This window comes from Pyrus communis, chromosome 2 (assembly GCF_041283825.1).
Source record: "Pyrus communis isolate YQ-2024b chromosome 2, ASM4128382v1, whole genome shotgun sequence".
In the NCBI taxonomy this organism is placed as follows: Eukaryota; Viridiplantae; Streptophyta; class Magnoliopsida; order Rosales; family Rosaceae; genus Pyrus; species Pyrus communis.
In genome coordinates this window covers 7,331,045-7,355,885 of record NC_142566.1, presented here as the reverse complement: position 1 = coordinate 7,355,885, position 24,841 = coordinate 7,331,045, and the positions used below count along the sequence as shown (strand labels likewise).

The 24,841-nt window shown below is 35.3% G+C and overlaps 2 protein-coding genes across 2 annotated transcripts; both read left to right on the top strand.

Annotated features, from left to right (window-relative positions):
• The first annotated feature begins 3,873 nt into the window (after window positions 1–3,873).
• On the top strand, window positions 3,874–7,378 carry LOC137747179 (ras-related protein RABH1b). Its single transcript, XM_068487225.2, has 6 exons — window positions 3,874–4,193; window positions 5,584–5,654; window positions 6,041–6,129; window positions 6,279–6,390; window positions 6,771–6,861; window positions 6,985–7,378. Exons 1-6 carry the CDS (start codon window positions 4,077–4,079, stop codon window positions 7,129–7,131), a joined length of 627 nt encoding a protein of 208 aa, XP_068343326.1. The 5' UTR covers window positions 3,874–4,076; the 3' UTR covers window positions 7,132–7,378.
• Window positions 7,379–9,737: 2,359 nt separating this feature from the next.
• LOC137748353 (putative purine permease 11) lies at window positions 9,738–12,377 on the top strand. Its single transcript, XM_068488498.2, has 2 exons — window positions 9,738–9,982; window positions 11,069–12,377. Exons 1-2 carry the CDS (start codon window positions 9,970–9,972, stop codon window positions 12,157–12,159), a joined length of 1,104 nt encoding a protein of 367 aa, XP_068344599.2. The 5' UTR covers window positions 9,738–9,969; the 3' UTR covers window positions 12,160–12,377.
• The last annotated feature ends 12,464 nt before the right edge of the window (window positions 12,378–24,841 follow it).

The following is a 24,841-nucleotide window of genomic DNA, read 5'->3' as shown; positions in this document are numbered from 1 at the left end:
ACAACAGCTTAGTAGTCACGTGTTTGGGGCGTGATATCATTTTCTTGGGAGTAAGATTCTCTCTTTTTGTTCTCTCCCATTTCTTTCCTTCTTATTTGAACAGTCACAATTAAACCACGTCAACACATTATATTAATTTTATATAGAAAAGAAAAAGACAAAATAGAGAATGTAAAAAGAGGGAATAGAAGGAGATGAAAAGAGGATGGGAGAAAATCCTAGTCCTTTTCTTGAACTTATTTTCCCTTTTTGTTTTTTTCTCCATATGTTGATGTGATGACACACTAATCTTCATTGTTGAAACCAAATTTGCACATATCTGCAGGCGGAGGCGAAATCCAGTCAGACTAGCCCATATTCTTCGGCGAGGGAAGAATGAGGTTGATTGAGGGTGTGGTTGAATTCGGAAAGGACTACCTACATATCTCCGGGGAGGGAAATCAAACCACGGGTGTAGTTCTATGAAAGAATGGTGAGAACCATCCTTGATGAATAGCTTATGGCAAGGCGTTGGGAAATGAGTTCTCCATGGACATATCTACGTGTAGACAGCGACGTAAGGACCTTTGTTGAGCACACTACTACGTTGAACAATTACCACAACGGCCTTAGCAAAAAAGATTTTCGTCGCCCAACAATTGCACGATGAAAGCTTCGTCGCCATCTTATCGTCACGCAAAGCTCATGAAGTTAGGGTTTGCATGACGAATGTTTTCATCGCACTAAGTTTTAAGTGACGAAGCACCTTTGTAGCGCAATCTTTCTCACCAAGAAGGATAATTTGTAGCACTAAGTTTTAAGGGACGAATGACTTCATGGCGCAATATTTAACACCGTGAAGGGTTGTTCGTCACACTAAGTTTTGTGAGACAAATACTTCGTGGCACAATGTTTAACACCAAGAAGTTTATTCACCACGCAAGATTTAACACCACAAAATTTGTTGTTGCCTTGAAGTAATGCCTACGAAAGCATTTCCTTGGGTGGTACTGCGCGACGAATGCTTTCGTAATGTTTGAACACATTAGGGCAAGGACATTTTATCATTTTTGAGTAATTTAAAAATTATTAAATTGTAAGTAATTTGTCATTGTGAGGTTTTGTGTGACGAACTGTTTCATTTCTCTTACTTTAGTACGACGAAGTAATTTCGTCACGCAAAAGTGTTTTTTTTTTTCAATTGCTTAGAATTTAATTTAAATTTTTTTTAAATAGTTGATATTTAAATTAAATTAGTATAATTAGAATAAAAACAGTAATTGAAAGAAAAAATAATTTTATATCAAATAAATAAGAAATTGTACGGACAACGAAGGAAAAATTTTAAAATCAGAACACAGAAAAAAATAAATAAAATAAAATAAATTACACTACAATTCAAAATGGTCCAGGCCAACTCCAGCCGCAGTGGGCTCTGTATGTGTTGGGTTGAGGGGCTGCTGGGAGGTCTAAGGTGCATGAGGATGAGGACCAACTGACGATGGAAACAGGAAACTGGATCATCCAGCCGTCAGCATTGCGAACCGTCCCGTGGTTATGTTAGAAGAGCAGGCAGCCGTCTAACGATGACCCATTCCCCGGTACACCTCCCCAGGCCTACGACCAAGACTCTAATCGAGTATATAATAGTTAATTTTCCGGATTTATAAGTAATTTACATGAGATAAAAGAATTTTTTTTGTTTTCACCTTTGACATAAATAATTAGGGGTGGAATTTTTTCCCGAAAATCCCGAACCGTCTGGAAATTTGACCGAAAAATGCCCGAACCGAATTTCCCGAAAAATTCGGTATCTGAAACCAAACCTGTCCTGAAAGTTTTGGTTTGGGATTTGGCCACAACTTTGAATGCATTCGGTAATCCCGAACCGAACCGAATATTATATATATATTTATTTATTTATTTTTAATTTATAATTAGAAATTACTTGGACCGTTGGATTGGTTAAGATCTAATCCAACCGTCCATGGAGTTAGGTCATTTGTGGTCTCCCAGTTGCTCACTCTCACAGTCTCACACTTAATCTTCTGAAGTTGCTCATGCTTCCGCTGCTCCTCCATCGACTCACGCCGCTCATTCCGTCCTCCGTCCACTTCAACGGCGCTCATTCAGCCAGCCACACACATAGAGACGTAGATGCAGGAAGATGCGAATCCGACACCAATCGAGTCCCAAAATCTAGGTAAGGGTTTCTGATTTTCACTAGGGTTTTGTTCTTTAGTGTTTAGGGTCAAATTTCATGTTGATTAACTTGATTTTCACTAGGGTTTTGTCAAATGTGTAGGTTTGAGGACTGTGGGTTTCGAAATAGGGTGGGTAAGTGCAGAACCTGCATGTAATATATCTAAGGGACTATGGGTTTCGAATTAGGGTGAGTATGTGCAGACCTTTGCCGTAAAAGCTGCATCATATATTGTTTTGTTTCATGTACTCGCTGTTTTTAAGTACCCTTAAACCCAAATTTATCTCAACATATGGAAAATCAATTTCGCCTAAACAATTGTGAAACTATCGGAGATCTTTTTCATAAATTTGACTATGCTCTGCATGCTTATTGAGTTATTTCATTCCAAACTATAACTAAAATAGTTTTATTCTTATGACAAACAAGTTATTTCTCAATCCGTGTGAAGTTTGAACACTAGAAAACCACTTTGAAATCTTTTTTTTTAAGAAAAGAAAAAAAACCAAAAAACCACTTTAAAATCTTTTTCAAAAGAAAAAACCAACATACATCTTCAATGTCATACATGAACTTTTGTTTTTCATGCGTAATAATAGGCAATCATATAATGAAACTAATATCTAAGAGAAAGTGTGAGTTCCCTACTGCATTTGTTACTATTTTATCAAAGCATTTTCATCAAAGCACGTCGTAGCTATTCAGCTTATTCTCCTATTGCCAACTGTGTAGCATGTTAGTTTCCTACTGCATTTGTTTGATATACATGTGTTTATGAATCAGTTTATGGAATGTGCACTCTCTCAGTTTATGGATCAGAGATAAATATGTGTGTTGATATATATATATATATATATATATATATGTTTATGGATCAGTTTATGGAATGTGCACTCTGTCAGTTTATGGATCAATTTTATGGTTGTGATATATATGTGTTTGATCAGTATATGAGATATATGAATATTATATATATGCTGAACTATGGTTGTGATATATTATTGTGAAATGCCACCTCCTCCACCACCTCAAGTTCAACGCCGCGCATCACTACCTCCGTGACCACCCATTTCAAGAGCATCTACACCAACACAAATGAGGGTTCAATTATCAACAAGAGGACGGCGTCCACCATCAACGGCAACGGGTCATTCATCAACAAGGGGAAGGGGCCAAAGGGGCGAAAGGGAATGAACTTACTTAAGCTTCATTTTGGTTGCATGTACTTTTTTGCTTACAAACTATGTTTTGCTTTTGGTTTGTAACATAATCTAAATTCATTCAGCAGTTTGGTTTGTAAAGCTTAACTTATTTCAATTTGATTGCATGCACTTTTAATTAACTAGTTTGGTAGACAATTGTTGTGGGCAGTGGGTTGCAAGCCTACAATTGTTGATTTTTTTTTTCCCCTGAAAAATGAGTGGCCTTACTTGTTAAAGAGCGTAAAAGTGTAAAAAGTTTAAAAAGCCCAACATTTTGGGCTTCAAGGCCCAATCCGAAAGTTTCCCAAAAATCTCAAAACACTTTCGGGAATCCCGATTTTCGAAAAATGAATAGTTTCGGTTTTGTTTTGGAATATAAAATCTCATCCCGAAATGTTTTGATTTGAGATTCGGATTAGGGGTTTCTGTTCGAGATCATGACCCAAACCAGCCCTACAAATAATTTCCTTTTCGTGGTAAAACCCCCTCAAACCAATTTCACGCGCAAAATATAGTCTCTTTCCGTCTCTCTCTCTGCCAGCGGGTCATCGCGCTATAAATACGCATCCAACCGAAAATCAAAGGAAAGAAGCGAATTTCGAACGAGGCTCCGAGATCTCGATCTGTCCGATAAATCTCCGGCGAGATCTCGACCTTGAAACCGATCGGATCCTCATAGATCCGAAATCGCCATGGCTCCCGTTTCGGCTCTCGCCAAGTACAAGCTCGTCTTCCTGGGGGATCAGTCCGTCGGGAAAACCAGCATCATCACTCGCTTCATGTACGACAAGTTCGACAATACCTATCAGGTAATCGCATCCTTCCCTCTCCAAATCTTCTGAAATTTCTGTGCCATCTTTCGATTCTTCGAGCTTTTGCTGTTTCATTTCTGTCAACATTTGCTATGAACTGCAACAATGTCTTGGATTGATTGATGGTAGGTTTCTAGATTGCAATTGCTTTCGTTTACAGTGTTAGTGTTCAAACGAACTGCTGTGGGCTGTGATTGCTGTCAAATTTCGAATGCTTTCGAGTGTCGAAAATTGCGGTTTGTAATTGTCAAATTTGTGAATAATGCCGGTTTGGTTTGTGGCGATCATGGGCTGGAACTGCCATTATAATCCAAAAACTGGTTGCTGTGCTGTAGTGGCGGAAATGTGACCTGTAGCTTTTGAAAATCGTTTTGGGACTCTGATGTGGTGCCTTATGTGATTGCGGCGGGACTGTGTGTGCCAACTGCTTTAGTACACTAGGGCAATTTTCTTTTATCCGAAATATGTTAATTTTAATACGAGAGGAGATTTATGTAAAAGTAGGGAGTTACTTGGATTACTGCGTTTGAAAGAGAATAAGTAAAAGAGAATGAGTGGGAGCTGAATTTTTTTAATTAACTCGATTTGTAACAGGTTGTAAAAATTTTTAGAAATAGAAGTATGTTATGATAATCTTCTTTTTCACTTTGGACTGGGGAAGAAGATTTAAGAAATTTCTTAGGACTTTCTTCAAATTATGCAACAGTAAACACTAACCTTTCATTGATCGGTATGGGTTGGGGATGAGATCAAAAATAAAAGTTGAGGCAGGGAACGATTAGGATGTGGGTTGTTTGGGGAAAGGGGATCAATTGTGATCTAGGTGTGGGGAGGGAGGGGGTATCATTCTCCGCAATAGGATCCTCAAATAAGGACCTATTTCTTGTATGTTAATGTATTTAGCTCTTCGTATCTAATCTAACAGCCGAGAAACATATCAATATCAAAAAACTTTGTGTGAGAATATATATGAAAATCTACACTTATGTTACGGAAATGCATGTCAGTTGTTAGATCAAATAGGTTGGTTGAGATGTGTGTCTATGATTTGGGTCCTTATTAGATATCAATCATATGTATAATGCCTGAAATACAGCTCCTTATTTAAAACACTTCTTTGTTATTTGTGTACGTATTATTGTTCATCTCTTTTAGTAACTGCTCAGATAACCTGATTACCATTCATTTCTTCGTTTTTCTCATTTTGGTTGGGTTCTCAGAATCTTTATACATAAAATGTCATTTGTCTTACTTAAATTTCTTCCACTGTACAGATTAAATTTCTTCCACTGTACAGATATCTACCCTCAATATTTAACCTACATGTTCTGAATTATTTGTTTAAGTTTTCTCTTTCTTAGCTCATGTATTTATTTGTTGCAACCAGGCTACCATCGGCATTGATTTTCTGTCAAAGACAATGTATCTTGAAGATCGAACTGTTCGATTGCAGCTCTGGTTAGTCTTTATCCCTTTATTTAGTTTTTGGTCCTGTAGATGTTATAACTCCCTTTTTCACGTATAAGGTTAAATTTCTTATTGACATGATCTTGCTCAGCATTCTCATTCCATGATGTAATGTTAAATGATGGTTATTAGGCTTCTTTTATAAAAGATATTGTCCCTTGGCGCTCACTAGTACTCATATTAAAATGTTCTCAATTTATGCACTCGAGGCACATTTCACACCATTTTTTTTAACCTGCACTCTGAAGCTGTGGGATTGTTTTATATTTTTCTCAGTGATTAGCAGGGTTTCGTATTTAAGTCATCCTAGAACAAGATTGGCATTGTGGGAATATTTTTTATCTCGTGATACATAAAACCTTAGAAATTTTGAACAGGGATACTGCTGGGCAGGAAAGGTTCAGGAGTCTCATTCCTAGCTACATCAGGGATTCCTCTGTGGCTGTCATTGTATATGATGTTGCAAGTATGATCTCTCTCTCTCTCTCTCTCTCTCACGAAAGTAACTTTGTTGAACTTGAAGTTTATATCATTTTAATTAAATGACTGGGACTTTATGTTTTATGTTTGAAGATGAATTTAACTAAATATTTTTGGCTCATTCTTATGGTGTAGGCAGACAATCATTCCTAAACACTTCCAAGTGGATTGAAGAGGTTCGCACTGAGCGGGGAAGTGATGTTATCATTGTACTTGTTGGAAACAAAACAGATCTTGTAGACAAAAGGTAGTTATTTGCTTTCTTCTCTGCAGTAAGTTACAAAGAAAGTTGATTCTTGTGTTTCCTACTGCAATTTCACTTTTTAGTTCGATAGTCATGTGCACGTGGTCTTCATGGCAATGATTACATGTGCATTTATTGCAACATTTCCATCCTACTACTTCATTTGCATGAGAAGATGATTTTTATCAAGCTGTGCGGATGTTCATTTGTAAAACATGTATGGAGAATACGTGTTTTCTACTGTAGATGGGAACAAAGAGGGTGATACTACAAGTTTTCCCCTCAGGTTGTATCTCATTGTCAATTAGGCTAGCCTCTTGCATCTGAATTTTCTTGTCACTTATGGTGCTCATATTTGGGTTGTATTGTGGACGGATGGACAGGCAAGTTTCTATAGAGGAAGGAGAAGCCAAAGCTCGTGACCTCAATGTTATGTTTATCGAGACCAGTGCCAAGGCCGGCTTCAATATCAAGGTAAGCTACATTTCTGCTCAGCGAGTTGTATCATATTCCTGTAATGCCTTAACGCATGTGTTTGCGCTACTGTTGAGTACTTGATCTGTACATTGGATTTATTTTCTCTTAATCCCACTACAGGCGCTGTTTCGGAAGATTGCAGCAGCTTTACCTGGAATGGAAACACTTTCTTCAACGAAGCAGGAGGACATGGTTGACGTGAACCTGAAGTCTTCGAATGCAAATTCATCACAGTCACAGGCACAGTCAGGCGGGTGCGCTTGTTAATTTTACCCCGTTACTTATGTGCTCTGCTTTGATCCCACAATCTGTAAAGATTAGTTACTGTCCCAGTCGTCCCGCCATTTTGTAGCATTTGAAGTTGTGTTTGGTTGATTGTTAAAGGAAGTGTACACTGTTTGCTTGGCTGAGCTTAGAATATCAGACTTTCAGATTTTCAGTTAATAGTAATTAAAAGAAACATTTACATTTTTTTTCTGCAAACTAATTTTAATAAATTCCTATGGTTGTATTCTACGGGTATTTTCGGATATTAAAGGGTGGCATTGGTAGGAAACCTCTCAACTATTGTGTATTGTACAATTATTAATACTAGCCTATTGGCATGCGCTCGAACTGATTACCTTTCTTTGTTATTTATGGGTTTATAATTTGTTTTGTAACGAGTATAGAGAAATAAAAACAAAAGTCAAAATAGTTATAATTTATAATTTATTCTCTTGAATTATTATTATTATTATTATTTTATTTTATAAATTGATATTAAATGGGCCACTTAGTATTATGATCTAGTGATATTCTTTTTTATTGTAATTGAGAGGTCTTCGGTTTGATCCTTGACAAAGGCAAATTTGAATTAAATTATTGCGAGCCAATTGTGAGACCAAGTTTATCCCTTCTCTCAGTATAGATAATATCGTTTGTTTAAAAAGAAAAAAAATATGGGAAATTTTATTTAAACCCATGCAATTTCTTTTTACACCTAACTTTAAATTTTAAATATTAATTGTCTATTTTACCTTATTGCATAATTACTATTAAGTACAAAATGAAATTAATAATAAAACTCAAATTTATCAATAAACCCAAACACTATAATTAAACCCTACGATCACTCTTTATTTATCCAACGTTCATTCGGGCTAAAACTTTAATAACTCTCATAGAGAAAAATAAGTTTTTTTTATTGATGGATGGTGATTTTGAAGTTTTGAATCTTCCAACCAAGTTATGACTCAATTTATGAATTTTTTGTTCGTTTGATTTCAACTTTTTAGAGTTTAGAAGATGAGTATTTTGGTTTGCTTCTTATGCTTTTATATTATTATTATTATTATTATTTTTCTTCTCTATCGGTGTAGTCTAACTACACCCCCAAAATCATGGCATCAATGTAACTATTGGTGCAAATAGTATTGCCTAAAAGTCCTAATACAAAGACTGCACCCTAAAAAACCAAAAAGACTTCCAGAACTCCCAAGGTTTGTTTCAAGATTTGTGAGAGATGGCATTTTTCCTTGAATTGCTGAATCTAGGGAAAGTCCATATACATCATAAAATCCATCAACCGCCTTCTCCTCATAGTGTGGCGCATTGAACTCCTGGAATGAATACGAGAATCCAATCCAAATCAAGATGAGTTAAAAAGCAAGCAACGTCTCTTTATAGTAGTATATACAAGCAAAAAATAGAGTTAAAAATTAAATGGGTGTAAAAATAACGAGAGTTTTAACGAAAAGCTTACGGTACTGTTTATTTTAACAAAAACCTACATTTTTACACTAAAAAATCAATCCTGCTACTATTCACTTTACTTTTTATTTTGTCTTTATCATTAAAACTCAAAGTTTTCAAGTCATTTTCATTAGTTTTCCTAAAAATAAATCCACACATTGAATTAGGTTTATAGGTGTATATTAGGTAGTAAATTAGGGTTTAAAGAGATATTAATAATTTAGTTAAAAATCAAATGGGTGCAAAGAGTAAGTTGGATGTAGAAATAAGTTACATGAGTTTAAATAAAATTTCCCAAAAAATATTTAATGGTAATTTGAAAGTTTCACCACATTTCACCTTTTATATGACGATAATATTTTCCTCAAAAAAAAAAAAAAAATGAAGATTTGGTCATATAATGGACCATACCATTATTACGTGTCACGTAGCGTAACTAATAAAATTTTCTTATGAAGATTTTTGGTAATAAACTATATCTTCAATATCCATACTATAATAAGTTGTTATAGTCATTCAATACTAGAGTCTGGTGACATTCCTTTTTACTTGGAAGTGAGCGGTTTTAGGTTCGAATCTCGTGGTTGCGAATTCGATACCAAATCAGATTGCTCATTATGTGGCTTAGCCAAACTCTCACTCCTCTTCTTTAAAAATATCAATGTACTAGCCAAACTCTCACTCCTCTTCATGTAAAAATATCCATGTATTAAAAAAAAAAAAAAAAGTTCTTTTGTGATGAAATAATTTAAATTAAAGCGGTTGGTTGGGCTAAGCCACAAATACTATAATTGGGCCAACAGAAGGCTAGCAAGAAGCCAGGATCCAGAACGTGACCAAAATTTCCGCCTAATTCCAAATCATTAGTCACAGTTGGTGATGTCGTCGCCACATAGCAAATGCCATCGGTCCTTCCGCCGTGCCAGTCATAGATTGGTCTGGTGGATCACGAACACGCGGTACACTTGTACTTCTTCTCTAACTCCTCAGTCCTCCAAATCTCTGTGTCTTCTGCTTTTCTCTTGGCCGCGCAGATATTTCATGGATTTACACGCGGCAGATTCTGATTGGTGGACGGGTATGTGGAAACGCACGATTCTATTTTTCGCCACCGTATTCGAAACAAGTCTGACTCTAAACTCAAATCCTTGAAGAAGGCCAAAACAGCAAAATTTAAATATAAAATAAAAGACATTTGTGGAATTTTGTGTGATTAAGAACAGTAAAATCCCACTTAAAATCCTCTTCATCCCAATCTGAAGTTCTTAACGATAATAATAACACTGCCCCGCCGATTACTGCCACTCTCCCTCTACCACTTCAAAAAGTCCTTCATTCACTCACGCTAACGCCAACCCTAACTAAGCAAACATGGCCATGCCAGGTCTCTCTCTCTCTCTCTCTCTCTCTCTCTCTCTCTCGTTCTTGGGTTGTGAAGATTAATGGAGAAATTAGATATGGGTTTTGTTTATTTTGTTTAATATGTTAATGGAGAAATTCGATATGGGTTTTGTTTATTTCATTAGAATAATCAAAACCTGAGGCTTCGTTTGGTTTGCTGACCAACTGTATGCATGAGAAGAAGAACAGAATATGACTCAAAGCTTCAATTTTGGGCACTTAAATATATTGTTTTTCTTTCTCCAGTTACAGACAATCACTCACATGAAAATTCCAATTGGGTTTCGGATTTCGGCTTCTTTTTTTGACAAATTAGTTCTTTTAGTTCTTTTATTAATTTTTCTGTGCTTCTGGTGATTAACTGATTATTGTATGCTTTTAGCTGGTTTTTTTTTTTTTTTTTTTTTTGTATCTGTTATGTTTTTAGCTGGTTATTGTTAAGCATGTATTTGTCACATGATTCACCACTTAAATTTTAACTTGATTGAAATATATGCCATATGAAAGTCTGGATCTTTTCAATGTTTAATTTTGATTACTGTTTGGCCTCCGCCTCGTTTGAATTTGCAGCTTCAGGCAAGCTTATGAATGAAATATTGTTAGTGCTGGCTTGTGCATGCATGCTTATTAAGTATCCCATTGTATCCGTTCATCAAAAGCTCCCGGGCATTTGATGAATGGAAAGAATTGGTGACCGTAGAAACGCCTTTTATTCTGTTTTGAATCTTAGAATCACCGTCATTTGAAAAGGAACGTGTTCCATATTTGCAGCTTGTGATTTATTTTGCCAACCTGATAGAAGCTAGCTTCTATATTGTAAGAAACGAGAATGCGTGTATGGAAATGAGAGTGTATGTTACCAGCCTCTCGACCAAAAATTTATATCCAAATTCTGGCTCTGGCATTTACCTGGCCTATACCACAGCTTGAACTGCAGGGGAAATCACTGCATAGATGCCGTGTTTTCTGATTTCATGTTTCATGATTCTCCTGTTTGAAATGCTTTAGTTTCTTTCGGTGAACCTATAACCTTAATAATTTGTTTACATGTGTGTGTATTTAAATACAGATAGCCAAGAATCGATCTTACCTAAAGAAGAAACTGTGATTGAACAAACACTATTTGTTAAACTTGGTCGTTGGCAATGGTGGTTTCTGGTGGTGCTCAACGTCTTCTTCCTAATTGTGGGGCAGACTGCTGCTGTTTTACTTGGAAGATTCTATTATGACCAGGGTGGTAATAGTAAGTGGTTGGCTACTCTTGTCCAAACTGCAGCCTTCCCAGTCCTTCTCATCCCGCTTTATTTTCTTCCTTCATCCAAAGATCAGGCAACTTTAAACCCACCTTCCATTAAAATTCTTGCCTTGGTTTACTTCTCTATTGGAGTGCTCTTAGCTGGTGACAACATGATGTACTCTGTCGGACTCTTGTACCTATCTGCCTCTACTTACTCCCTCATATGCGCAACTCAATTAGCTTTTAATGCTGTTTTCTCGTACTTCATCAACTCTCAGAAGTTCACAATGCTGATTCTTAATTCAGTGATTATCGTGTCATTCTCAGCAGCTCTTATTGCTGTTAATGATGATTCCGGAGGGCCAACAGGAGTATCAAAGGGGAAATATATCCTTGGCTTCATCTGTACCATTGGAGCTTCTGCATTGTACTCTCTTTTGCTTTCCCTCATGCAGCTTTCTTTCCAGAAGGTTTTAAAAAGGGAAACGTTTTCTGTGGTTTTGGAGATGCAAATCTATACAGCCCTGGTTGCTAGTTGTGCTGCAACTGTAGGTCTTTTTGCAAGTGGGGAATGGAGGAGTTTACATGGGGAAATGGTAAACTATGGCAAGGGACAAGTTTCTTACGTGATGACCTTAGTTTGGACAGCTGTGGCTTGGCAAGTTTGTTCTGTTGGTGTCGTGGGTTTAATTTTCGTGGTGTCTTCTCTCTTCTCCAATGTAATTAGTACTCTCTCTTTGGCTGTTACTCCTATAGCCGCTGTGATAATCTTCCATGACAAGATGAACGGTGTCAAGGTAATTGCTATGCTTCTGGCTCTTTGGGGTTTCGCCTCTTATGTTTATCAGAACTATCTTGATGACTCTAAAGCAAGAAGAAGACAAGCTGATGCTAGGGAACCACAAAATGATTCCTCTATTTAAAGTTTTGTTCATATCAGTGACGTTTTCAGTTTTCGATCAATGCCATTCTCACATTTAAGCATATTGTTTATAGTTCTTTTGTTGCTCGGTAAGATTTATGATTCACGGTTGTCTAACTTGTACAAGTTGTCAAAATAGATAAACTATGACAGAAACTATCAGGGGATGTAGTTAGTCTTGTGTCATAGGTAATGTTGATTTCGACCCTCTTATATTCTCACATTTGAATTGCACTGTGTAAAGTAGTCCCTTGATCCCGGAGATTAGGAGTCAAATTTAGATTTCTACCTTCTAAACAGTTTTATAGGGACCTTACATGATCTGGATGTGAATAATCTGCGGCAGTGCTAACGATGACTTGTGTGAATAACCTGCATTAGGATTCCCACAAGTTAATGATTATTACGATATGCAGCCTATTCTCGGATTAGGCGAAAATCCGTTATTCTTTTGAGCTGCATTAGGAAGAAAACACCAAGAGAGAAGCAAGCACAGCCAGCAACATCCAGCCAAGCATAATAAGAGCTCAAAGAAAACTTGGCTGGATGTTGCCGCCTGTGCTTTTGGCAATGCAGAACTAAAGATAACAGGAATGTGAAAGAGAAGTAGGTAGGAAAAGAATGGATTCAAAGGTGTGCTACCATCCTTCATCCGCTCTTCTTTACCTCTCATTTCTACTGTGTATTACTACTCTAACTCGTCAATGAAAAAAGTGAAAATTAAGAACAAAATAGTTATCGAATGAGCCTTGGTTAATTCGTTCTGACATTTTAAAACTCATTAGAGTGCTTAGGCATTTCATCGTAACAACGTACCTCATCAATCTAGCTCTTGTTAGATAAAAATAAGTGCAACAAGCGAGTAATATTGGTCATGCAAAGACCTTTGTATGCAGTATTTGCAGATGAGAGTTGATCTTCACACACCTTATTAGTTACTGCAGTATTAGCCTCTAACTGAAATGGTTGTTCTTGTACGGTGCATGAATGACAATGAATTGTTATAATAGGTGTCGATCTCTACGGGTATGTTCGAATGAGGGTTTTAGGAGACCAAGGGGATCTGATGTCAATCTATGAAGAGATGGACCATAAAATGTAACATTCAGGGGATCAGAGAAACCTTCCATGAGCATTACAAAATAAAAAATAAAAATTAATATGAATTGCCTGAACTATTTACTATAAGGGTGGAGATGCACTTGAGCAGTTACTGTTCATTGTAGGCGGTTACATTCACTAAGGTGATTGAGTTGCCTATAGCCTGGGGGCCTATCAACCCTGGAATTGTTCTAATGCTCATGTAGGGTTTCTCCAATCCTCTCCATGTTACCTTTTTATGGTCAATTTCTTCGTAGTTTGACATCAATCTCTTAAGTCTTCTAAAACCCTCATCCAAACACACCCGTAACCCTACAATTAACAGTTGCGAATAATGGAAATGGAATTCAAATTATGAACACTTCCACTAATTTATATCATAGACTAATGAAGATGGGCTAAATCTATCCACTCAATACGCAAAATTTACATATTAGAATGATTTTCACACAAGCTTTTTTAACTCTCATGCGCTTCTCTTTATTTTTGACCATCAAATTGAATAAATCAAACAATAATGATGAACACGAATAAACAAGAGTGTGAAAGATCGAAAAAAAAGTAAACATATTTAATTAACCTATGCAGTGATCCCTATGCCTATCTGTAAACATCTAAAAAATAATTAGTACTTAGGTACTATGATTTGGATCCCATCCGGATCCAAATTGTGGGGATCCTAGAGATCCTCACATCTTAGCCATTCATCGTGCATCGTGCAGTCAGAAATCATTTGACTTTTTTTATTTAAAATTAAACACAAATAGTACCTGACGAAAACTAGTCTCATGATTTACGATGAACAGTTAGGATGTGGGGATCCCTAGGATCCCCACCAAGTGGATTCGGAGAGGATCCTCTTCCTAAGTACTTGTTGAAAACTGAAATAGAAAGGTATGAAGTTAAACCAAAAAATGTAGAAGCCTTGAGTGATGAATGATTCTTAGGATGAGTCACGGACTAAGTCGCTCTCTTTAAGACGTATCGCAACTCTGCCTAAAGTGTGCAAGCAATTCACAAACACCATGTCGTTCCCCGGATAAAATAGCCCATAACCTTCTTCTTCTTATAAGGTTCTTCCTTGCACAACGGAGGAACCTTCGAACTTGCACCCTTTCAATATGTTGCTAACCAAACTCAATATCAGAAAGTATATGTATTATTTTTGTCGCATCTTTTTCAATGAATCCAGGCACTGCTATATATACTTATAGAAGAAAGAGACGTTGAGGGTTTGAGAGATTAAGGGCTTGAAAGCAGGACAAAATCAAAACATAAAGTAAATTTCAAAACTAAAAAAACAAAACGGTTTGATTATGTATAATGACATAATCTTCTTCTCTATACAGAGAAGGAATCACACGTTTCATATTTGACAGGAGGTAACTCCTTATCTAATTGATAAAGCCAAAATCAGTTGACTGTTATGTATATAATATTGGTAATAAAGCAAAACATAAATATATTTAAATATTTAAATAAAAACATATTTACTCCAACAATCTCCCACTTGTTTTTGTTTAAAGCTATATATCAAGCAACATATCATAAAGCTATGCATAAGTAAAGGTGTTTCTCAACTTGAACATGTACATAGTGTTAGTGATCTAGATTATACTAGAGTAATTTATAGTTTTGAACTCTATCTCTAACAACACCACACACATAACTTTATTAAGGTGAAGCTCAAAAAATCAACACATTACGACCATGTGCTTGTATCCCAGTACAGTGAACACTCAGAAACTTGCCCAAGATTTCATAGGAAGCGGCCTCACTTCCACATTCACATAGGTAAGACTATCAAGGATATTCTTGCAACTAGATATCCTACTCAACATTGAGTATAGACCTCACTAAGAGATAAAAAAAATCTCAACCTAAAAACGCTTCAGGATGTCATGCTTCTTAGGGATGGACGTGGAATAATATTCCAAATCAAAATTAGCAGACTTCACTCATATCACTTGCGACTTGTTATTACCCTTTGAACCTATTTCTTGGGATCTCCAGTCTATAGGTTGGGTTGCTATAAAAAATGACTCAATTTTCTAAGGGTTTTAGTCCCATCCCTTGAGGTTTTCCAAACCTTTTCTCGTACTAGTCTTTTCCTCAAAGGATCAGCCAAGTTTTCTTCAGACCGTGTATGATCCACTCTTACAGCTCCATTAGAGAGATATTCTCTTACAGTGTTATGCTTACGACGTATTTGTCGCTTTTTCCCGTTATAATAACGGTTTTGCACTTTAGCTATTGCCACTGTGCCATCACAATGAATCAAAACTGCTGGAATCAGTTTCTCTCATAAAGGGATATCTAACAGTAAGTTTCTCAACCATCCTGCTTCTTCATTTGCTGTAGCCAGCTCTATTAATTATGACTCCATAGTAGACTGAGCCAAGATAGTCTGTTTCTTACACTTCCATGACACATCCCTGCCACCAGTACTAAAAATATATCCACTAGTGGCGTTAAAGTCATCTGAAAGGGTATTCCAATCAGCGTCGTTGTAACCTTCTAGGACATCGGGAAACTTCTCAAAATGTAATATGAAATTCATTGTCCTTTCAAGGTATCTCATAAGCTTTTCTATAGCATGCCAATGTTCTAAACTAGATATACTAGTAAACCTGCATAAAACTCTTACGACATAAGATATATCAAGCCTAGTGCAATCAGTAGCATAACGAAGGCTACCAATAATACTTGCACAGTTAGATTGTTTAACATTGTCACTAGTGTTCTTGTATAGTTTAACACTAGGTTCATAAGGAGTACATGATTGTTTACAATCGAAATAATTATACTTACTTAAAAAATTTCTATGTAGTGAGATTGGTCTAAAGAAAACCCATGTTCGGACCTAGTTATTTTCAAACCAAGTATTACACTAGCTTCACCAAGTCTTTCATATCAAAATTAGCACATAACAAAGATTTGACATTATTCACAACATGAATATTCGAACCAAAAATAAACAAATCATCCACATATAGGCATATTATAGTGCTCATATTATTTTCAGACTTATAATAGATGCATTGTCACTTTCATTTATTCTAAAACCATTCGAAGTAACCAAACTATCAAATTTTGCATGCCATTGTTTAGGAGTCTATTTCAATCCATAAAGAGACTTATCTAACTTGCAAACTTTATTTTCTTGTCCTGGAATAATAGAACCCTATGGTTGATCCATATATATTTTTTCCTCTAATTCACCATTTAAGAAAGTTGTTTTAACATCCATTTGGTGCACAACAAGATCATGAATAGAAGCTAAAGCAAACACTACACGAATAGATATTATTCTAGTCACAGGTGAATAAGTATCAAAGAAATCAATATTTTCTCTTTGCCTATAGCCTTTGGCAACAAGCTGGGCTTTAAATTTGTCAACAAAACCATCAGGTTTTAATTTCCTCTTAAGAATCCATTTGCAACCTATTGTTTTGCAACTAGGTGGAAGATCCACCAAGTGCCAAGTTTGATTTGACTCTAGGGAGTCCATTTCATCATTTATAGCTTCTTGCCACAAATCTGCATCTAAAGAAGTTAAAGCTTCTTGAATTGTATTAGGATCTTTTGGTAAGTTACATACATGAAAATCAGGCCCAAAATCTTTAGCTGTTCGAGCTCTTTTACTTTTTCTAGGTTCTAATGCAGATTCACTATGTTCTACAACAATAGGTTCATAAATTCTAGAAGAATGAGAACCCCCACTATTTCAAAAAATAAAAGGAGATTTATTCTCATAAAAATCAGCATCAAGTGACTCAATTATGACATGGTTTTTCAAATTATAAAATTTATAAGCTTTGCCAATACATGCATAACCAATGAAAACACATTTATACGCTCTACTAGCCAATTTCGATCTTTTTGGATCAGGTTTATGAACATAAGCTAAACAACCCTAAGTTCTGAAATACAACACATTTGGTTTCTTATTTTTCCAAATTTCATAAGGAGAAATATTCATTTTTGAGTTAGGAATTCGATTTAACACATAACATACAGTCAACACAATTTCACCCTACCAATAATAATAAAGTAGCAACAGTCAATTCACAAAGAGTTCGATTTTTTCTTTCCGCTTTACCATTCATTTTAGGAGAATAAGGAGCAGTAGTTTCATGAATAATTCCATGAGACTTGAACAAAATAATAAATTCAGTGGATTCATATTCTTGTCCTCTATCACTATGAAATATTTTAATCTTATGATTAAATTGATCTTCAACTTCAGTCAAGAAACTTTTGAACATGTCAATAGCTTCACTTTTATTTTTCATAAGATTGACAAAAAGGTAATTCGAACAATCATCAATAAAGATAATAAAATAACATTTTTCATTTCTAGTTAACTTTCTATCAAATTCACATATATCAGAATGAATTAAGCCAAGTGGTTCGGATTCTCTATTGGCAGATTTATGCGAAGTTTTAGTGATTTTAGCTTCACTACAATATTCACATTTTTCAAAATCATTCAATGATAAGTTGGGTAAAAAGCCTAAGTTACTCATCTTCTTAACCAAGCGTTTGTTAACATGACAAAGTCTAGCATGCCAAGTATTAAAAGAAGACAACATGTAAATAGAAGTAGACATTTTATTAGCATCAACATCCAATTTAAACATTCCATTAGTAGCATATCCCCTTCCCACAAAAACTCCATTTTTAGTGAGAGTATACGTATCTGCTCTAATGGTTTGAGTGAATCCAGCCTTGTTGAGAAGAAAGCCTGAGATCAGATTCTTCCTTATTGTTGAAGCGTGCATCACATATTTCAATATCATGGTTTTTTCCAGAGGTGAACTTCAACTACACCTCTCCAGTACCAACAACATTAGTTAAGTGCGAATCACCCAATAACACCTTCCTTCCCTCAGTCACAGAATAAGTCTTGAAAAGGGAACGATCGTAGCAAACATGGCAAAAAGCGCCAGTGCCCATCCACTACCCCTCAGATCCATCAACTAGGTTGATTTCTGATATCATTGCAATTAGTTGCTCTTCAACAAGATTTGAATGAGAAGCAGGGTTTTCAAAATCCATGGTAGATTGATGTCTTAAAATTGTTGAAAATTGAAATAGAAAGGAACGAAGTTACCCGAAAAATGTAAAAGCCTTGAGTGATGAATGATTCTTGAGATGAGTCGCGGGCTAAGTCACTCTCTTTAAAATGTTTCACAGATCTGCCCAAAGTGTTCAAGCAGTTGACAAACACCACGTCGTCCCCAGGATAAAACAGCCTAGAAACTTCTTCTTTTGATAAGGTTCTTCCTTGCACAACGGAAGAACCTTTGAACTTACACCCTTTCAATATGTTGCTAACCAAAACTCAATATCATAAGGTACATGTATTATTTTTGTCGTGTCTTTTTCAATGATTCCAGGGACTGCTATATATACTTATAGAAGAAATAGACGTTGAGGGTTTGAGAGATTAAGGGCTTGAAAGCAGGACAAAATCAAAACGTAAAGTAAACTCAAAATGAAAAAAAAAAAAAAACAGTTTGATTATGTATAATGACATGATCTTCTTCTCTATACAGATAAGGAATCGCATGTTTCATAATTAAGAGCAGATAACTCCTTGTCTAATTGATAAAGCCAAAATCAATTGACTGTTATGTGTATAATATTGGTAATAAAGCAAAACATAAATATATTTAAATATTTAAATAAAAAAATATTTACTCCAATAGTACTAGCTTGCTTCATCATTTTGCTTTGATTTGATTTGATTTTGATCTTCTCTATAAGATTTGAAAGTCTACTTATTTTCATGGTCAACTCATCATCTTTCTTTTTGAACTTTGGTACAGCCTTCTTTCCCGAGTTGATGATAATCTCTATCTAATTAGACTCATTCTCGTCTCTTGTGTGAGGTTTTTGTTCTTGGCTTTTCCGTTCGGCTGCCGACCCTAGCTATGGCTAGGGTCAGTGGTAATCCTCTTCTTTTTCTTTTTGCTCTTCCTTCCCTTATTTTCTGTTACTGCTCTTTCTCAGCTATCCATCATGATCAGTGCGACCTATGCATCCTTGATGCCATTATTCCTACTCAATTTATTCTTCATATCCATCCAATTCATCAATCCATCTTCATGTCCCTCATCCATCCCCCACAAATTCGATCCTCTTTATTTTCGATTTGGCTCATTCATTCATCAATTTATACCTTTGTTTGGTCTGCAATCACTTTTGACCGTGATCTGTCACGGTACATCGAGAAGGTGTGTCAAGTTCTGGTCTTCGTATCGGCTTGGGTGTCCGTACCACCTCCTTATCTTGGTCTGCCTTTATTGGTAGTGTTGCTTGTGGTATTCTTATAGGTTTCTTTGTTTTCTTCTCCTTGGTGGCTGCGTTCGGAGAGGGTTTCATTAATGGATCATGGGGTCTTCCTTCCTCCCATCTGTAAGGTGTTGATTGGTTGGAATTCTGGTGTTCGATGGTGTACTTGGTTCCTGCTATTTGTGCAGTGCTACAAATGCGGTTGTAGCAGAAGACGAAGGTTCTCTTTCGGTGGGTCTTTGTTTTTGGGCTTTAACCTTTGTTTTGGCCCTTTTGTGTGTAGTTTGTAAGGGCTAATTTTGTGTTGCGTATATGGTTTGGAACTTGGTGTGTAGTTTGTTTGGCCCTTTTTCCTTTATGTTTTAGTGTGGGCCTTTGTGTTGTAAGTTTTCGGTTGGTAATAAGTTTACCATTTGTAACCAAATAAAAAACAAAAAAAAAAAAACTCATCCTCCTTCCTTGGAGTTACTATTCAATGCAAGAGGTTTGGGTTGTGAAATAATGTCTAGTAAATAAGCACATGGTGTCAATTTCTAGGGCATGAATGTTTTATATCCAACCTTAATCAAACATAAATAATTATTTTAACCAAAAGAAATTAAAAAAAAAATTACATAAACAATTATGTGAATGATTAACTTAAGCCTAAGCACTACGGTGTGGCCCAGCAATTGAGGATGAATTTTAGGCCCGCATTCTACACAGCATATCCTGTGTTCAATTCTCAGCGATGATGAATCACGCAATAGTGGCCAGGAGGAGGCGGAAATGCCTATGCGAGTCTTCCGGCTCCCGAAAGAGTGGAGTGCGTGGCGAAGTCACTAGCTAGTCCCCTTTTAAAAGATAAGAACTTAATCCTAATATATATTAGTTTGATCCCTCTTTGTCTACAGGGTCGTCTAAGAAAAAGTAGTTCGAGATTAGTCCACAAAAACTAAGGCTGCGGCCAATTAATTGACAGTGTGACGGTATAACATATTTAGAGTACCAATCAATTAGCTTTCAACGAAAAGTCAGTCTTGATCTTAGAAGCACCAAAGGATCATTGGACAATTTACTAGTATATATTTGATATTTGACATTTGAAAGGCCTGACCCAGAGCTGTATATATATAATGTATATAAATAGGTCATGGTGATAATATATAGCATGCTTAATGTTTTGGATTAGTTGACTAAAATATATAATCCAATTAAGAGAGCAATGATGTTTTGTGATTTTATAACAAGTTCAAACAAAACGTGCGAAGGCATTATGTGCACGTTTCTTACGATGATTATCATTAATTTTAAATACATTTTCTTACTAGAATATTATAATACCTGATAGGAGCATATTTATGCAACTTTGTTATCTTATTTCTTTACATTTACTTAGTTAATTTCCATTTATTTTGGTAATTTATATTATTTTCATATTATTGTAGGTCTAGTTGGTAAAGATGACAATAAATAGTCAAATGGAGCAATTTGGAGCAGTTTTGGACTTAGATTGGATAGCATGTGTGGATAGCATTTGGTTTGGACGTTTTTGGTGTTTAAATGGTGTTAGACATGTGCTAAAATCTGGTGAAATTAAAGTTGAGGCTTGGAAGGCAATGAATTACACAAGAAAAAAGAATCTAATTGGAGAGGAACATTATCTTATCCTATCCTAACTTATCCTATCTTATCTTATCCTATCATATCCAACACTATCTTATCTTATGTCCAGCAACAAGGAGGAATCCTAATCACATTCCAACACTTTCTACCTGATTTTTAGAGACCTAAAATAACTCAAAATTGCCAAAACCCTTTCCTCCTTGGATTCAGCCATTTTCCCCTATATATATGAAATTCATGTAGAGATTTAGGGTGCCATGCCTACCATTCATCCATTGAAGTTGCTGGAATTTTCAGAGTTCTTTCTATCTTTGTTTTAAGTTTCAATGTTTATTTTAGATTGCTTTTCAGTTATGATGAACATGTGTAACTAAGTTTCTTTTTAGCTAAAGGTGAATTCGAAGCCATGATCATATGCTTTATATAAGTTGATTATATCCAATTATTATTTCATAAAACATGAATGTGATTTATTTATCTGCTTTATAAAGAACTTATTCTTGTATGTTTATTAAGGGTGCCCACTTAGTTTGCATGCAGAGATTTGATGCTAGAATATAAGGGAATTTCACCTAATCGTTATGAACTTATATTTGTAAGTAGTAAAAGTCACTAGTCATGATTGAGTTAAGTAAATTCTTCGCAGGAGTATCATGTTTTTCATAGTTACAAATACTTTGTCAATGCTTATGATTTTCACAGAACTTAATGATTTTCGAGATACATCTCTATCATGCTTTTAATAGTTAGGGAACTTGAAAAGAATAATTTGATTGCATCGCTGAGTCCAATTCAATGAACCAAGGAAAATCTAATAGTTAATTTGTGCAGTTCACAGTTAATTTGGGGTATTGTCATTCACGGTTAATAAAAATAATAACTGGAAATCGATTTGTATGCATATGTTTCATGTGTGGAGAAGAATCCTCTAGCTAGCCTTTCACTTATATCTCGTACAAGACCTACTTCGTCAGCTGCAATTTACTTTATTTTTGTTAAAATTCATCCAAAAATCCCCCTCAGTTTTTATTTTGTGTTAGTCTAGCTTAGTTTTCTGTTTTTAAGTTTAATTTGTGTTGCTTAGCATCCCTCCTAAACCCCGGTCTAGAACGATCCCTACTTGCTCATACTACAATCGTCTAAATTATAGGGTTTAATTTGTGTGCTAGTTTCTATCACATCAATAGCAATTGGACATTCACCACAGTGGTGGAAATGTGTTGAACCGTTGCAGGACGGCATGAGTTAAACCCCATTGTTGGTTACTCTAACATCTAATCTAACAAAATCTATTATTTGACAAAAAAAAAAAAAATGATAATACTTACATTCACTTGTAAGTTCGGAGCTAAAAACTGTACACGCCCTTGTCTATAATCACCTTTCTTTTATCAACAAATATTTATTTAATAACTCATTATTTAGTATTATAATTTAGTAGTATTTTTTTTCACTCGTAAGTAAAATTAGGATCTTCAGTTCGAATCGCTTAACAAGTTAGCTATCAATTTATGATCTATCTTTTTTGGGTCGTTGACCGATTTATGGTCAGTCCATGTTAATTAATGAAACTGAATATTTTCCATTTTTTTTTTTAAATCAAGTTAGCTACAGACACTGGTTGGTGTGCCATAAATAAGTGGGCACTATTGAATTAATTTCGAGCTCCGGAAAAAAATAAGAGAAGAAAAAGATAATTAAAAAAAAAAAAAAAAAACCAGATAAAAAAGCGCTCGCAATATACGTTTAGGGTTGAAGTTCCTACGAATTGCAGTTCATAATTTACCAAGTTTAATAAAGGTTTTAAGAAAAAATACTAGTTATAAGGAAAACTACTAATCGATCACTTCCATTTTATTTGGGTTAAGCCACAAATTATAAGCAAATACACTTACAAGCATCGGAATGTTGATATTCTTTTGCCCCATTGCACATCACTCACATGCCACCAGTGCCAATGCTAGAAATTGTTGCCGCCATGGTCGTTGTGCCAAAAAATTTTCTCCAGTACCCAAAAAATTTGATCAACTGGTCACAGGAACAAGTTGGCCGGCTGAAAAACTTGGTAGGATTGAGTGACAATCATGTAATTATTTTGAATTATAGTATTATAGAATTGTTTTGGTTAACTTTTCCATTGATACCTATACTAAAAAAAAAAAAAATATATATATATATATATATAGGTATAATGACAATGGAATGGTGGTGGCGGCCTTTTTCATGGCATGACGGTGATGGTGGTGCTGAAGATTGTAATAGGGATGATTCAAGGCCGTCTCTGACATTTTGGGGACTATGTGCAAATTTAATTAAAAGACTCTTTTTATTTAAAATAATAATTTTTTTTTACATCATATTCATATAAAATTCAACAATCAATATTCAAACTTAATTGAAATCAGCATTTCACTCTTATTAATGGAATAATCTCCCATTGCCATGAAAAAAAGAGCACAATTGAAAAAGAGATACATAAGTACACTTTTGTTTGTGGAAGAAAGTAATACGCAAGTTAGTTTTTTATTGCTAGAAAAATTTGAAAGAAAGTAATACACAAGATTTTCTATTGTTGGAGAAAAGTAGAAAATTAATATATTAAGTATAGCCCTTACTTAATCAATTGTAATATAGATAAAATCATATGATGATGTTTTTCCTTTTCAATCAAAATCTTTTTTTAGAAAATTTATATTCATATGTAATAGGATGAAACATTTTGGGGACCTCATAAATTTGAGGTCCTGTGTAACTATACCTTTTGCACACTCTAACGCCTTTGGGATGATTGTGGTGACGACAATGGTGATGGGCGTGTAAGTGGGGAAGGGGTGGTGGCAGCAGTGGCATCTATGATTGGGTTCTCTTACTTCTATGGAATTTCAACGCATATTTTTTTTATACGAATGAATCATAATCTAACACATGCAAAACTAACTCATTAAAAAATATGCGTATGCAAATGGTTGTTTGTCTGCAAGAAAAAAATAGGTACTTTGACGTTGGAGAACACAATACAAGATTCCCACGTCAGAAAGTTTATAAAATTAAATATAATTTATAATTTATATTAAGTGGTTCTACTTTTAATTACACCGAGATTGTTCACAATAACATTCTCGCGTATTTTTTGTTGTAAATTTAACAAAATGCAAGTTGAAAGATGATATTAATATAGTTAGTAGCACCGTAGCGGGCTGATGACCCGTCTCTTCGAAATTAAAAACGTATAATGACCAAATTTGATGATTCAAATTGGGGGTGCTCCAACAGTCCAACTCCAAGAATTGAAAGAGGGGAGTACAGTCAACAAGTTTACATTGGCGGGAAATTACAAAGAAATGAATGTGTAGGATCATAAGCATTAAAGCATGCATACAATGTACGGTAGTCAAATGTGGCTGATATTTTTCGATGCTTTTCGATGCCGTTCGCACTTATTAATGCCACATGGAAGTCATTTAATTTATAATCTACAGATTGCAGATTGAGAAGGGCTTTTCTTAGTCGGGCCTCTATTCATTGGTCCAGACCAAGCAAAATCTTTGAGGTCAATTACACCTTACAATATTGATAGTTAGTGATATAATCTAGTAATATTCTTTTTTACTTCTAAGTGAAAGGGTTTAGGTTTGATTCTCGTCATAGATAAATTTGAACCACATTATTATAACAAG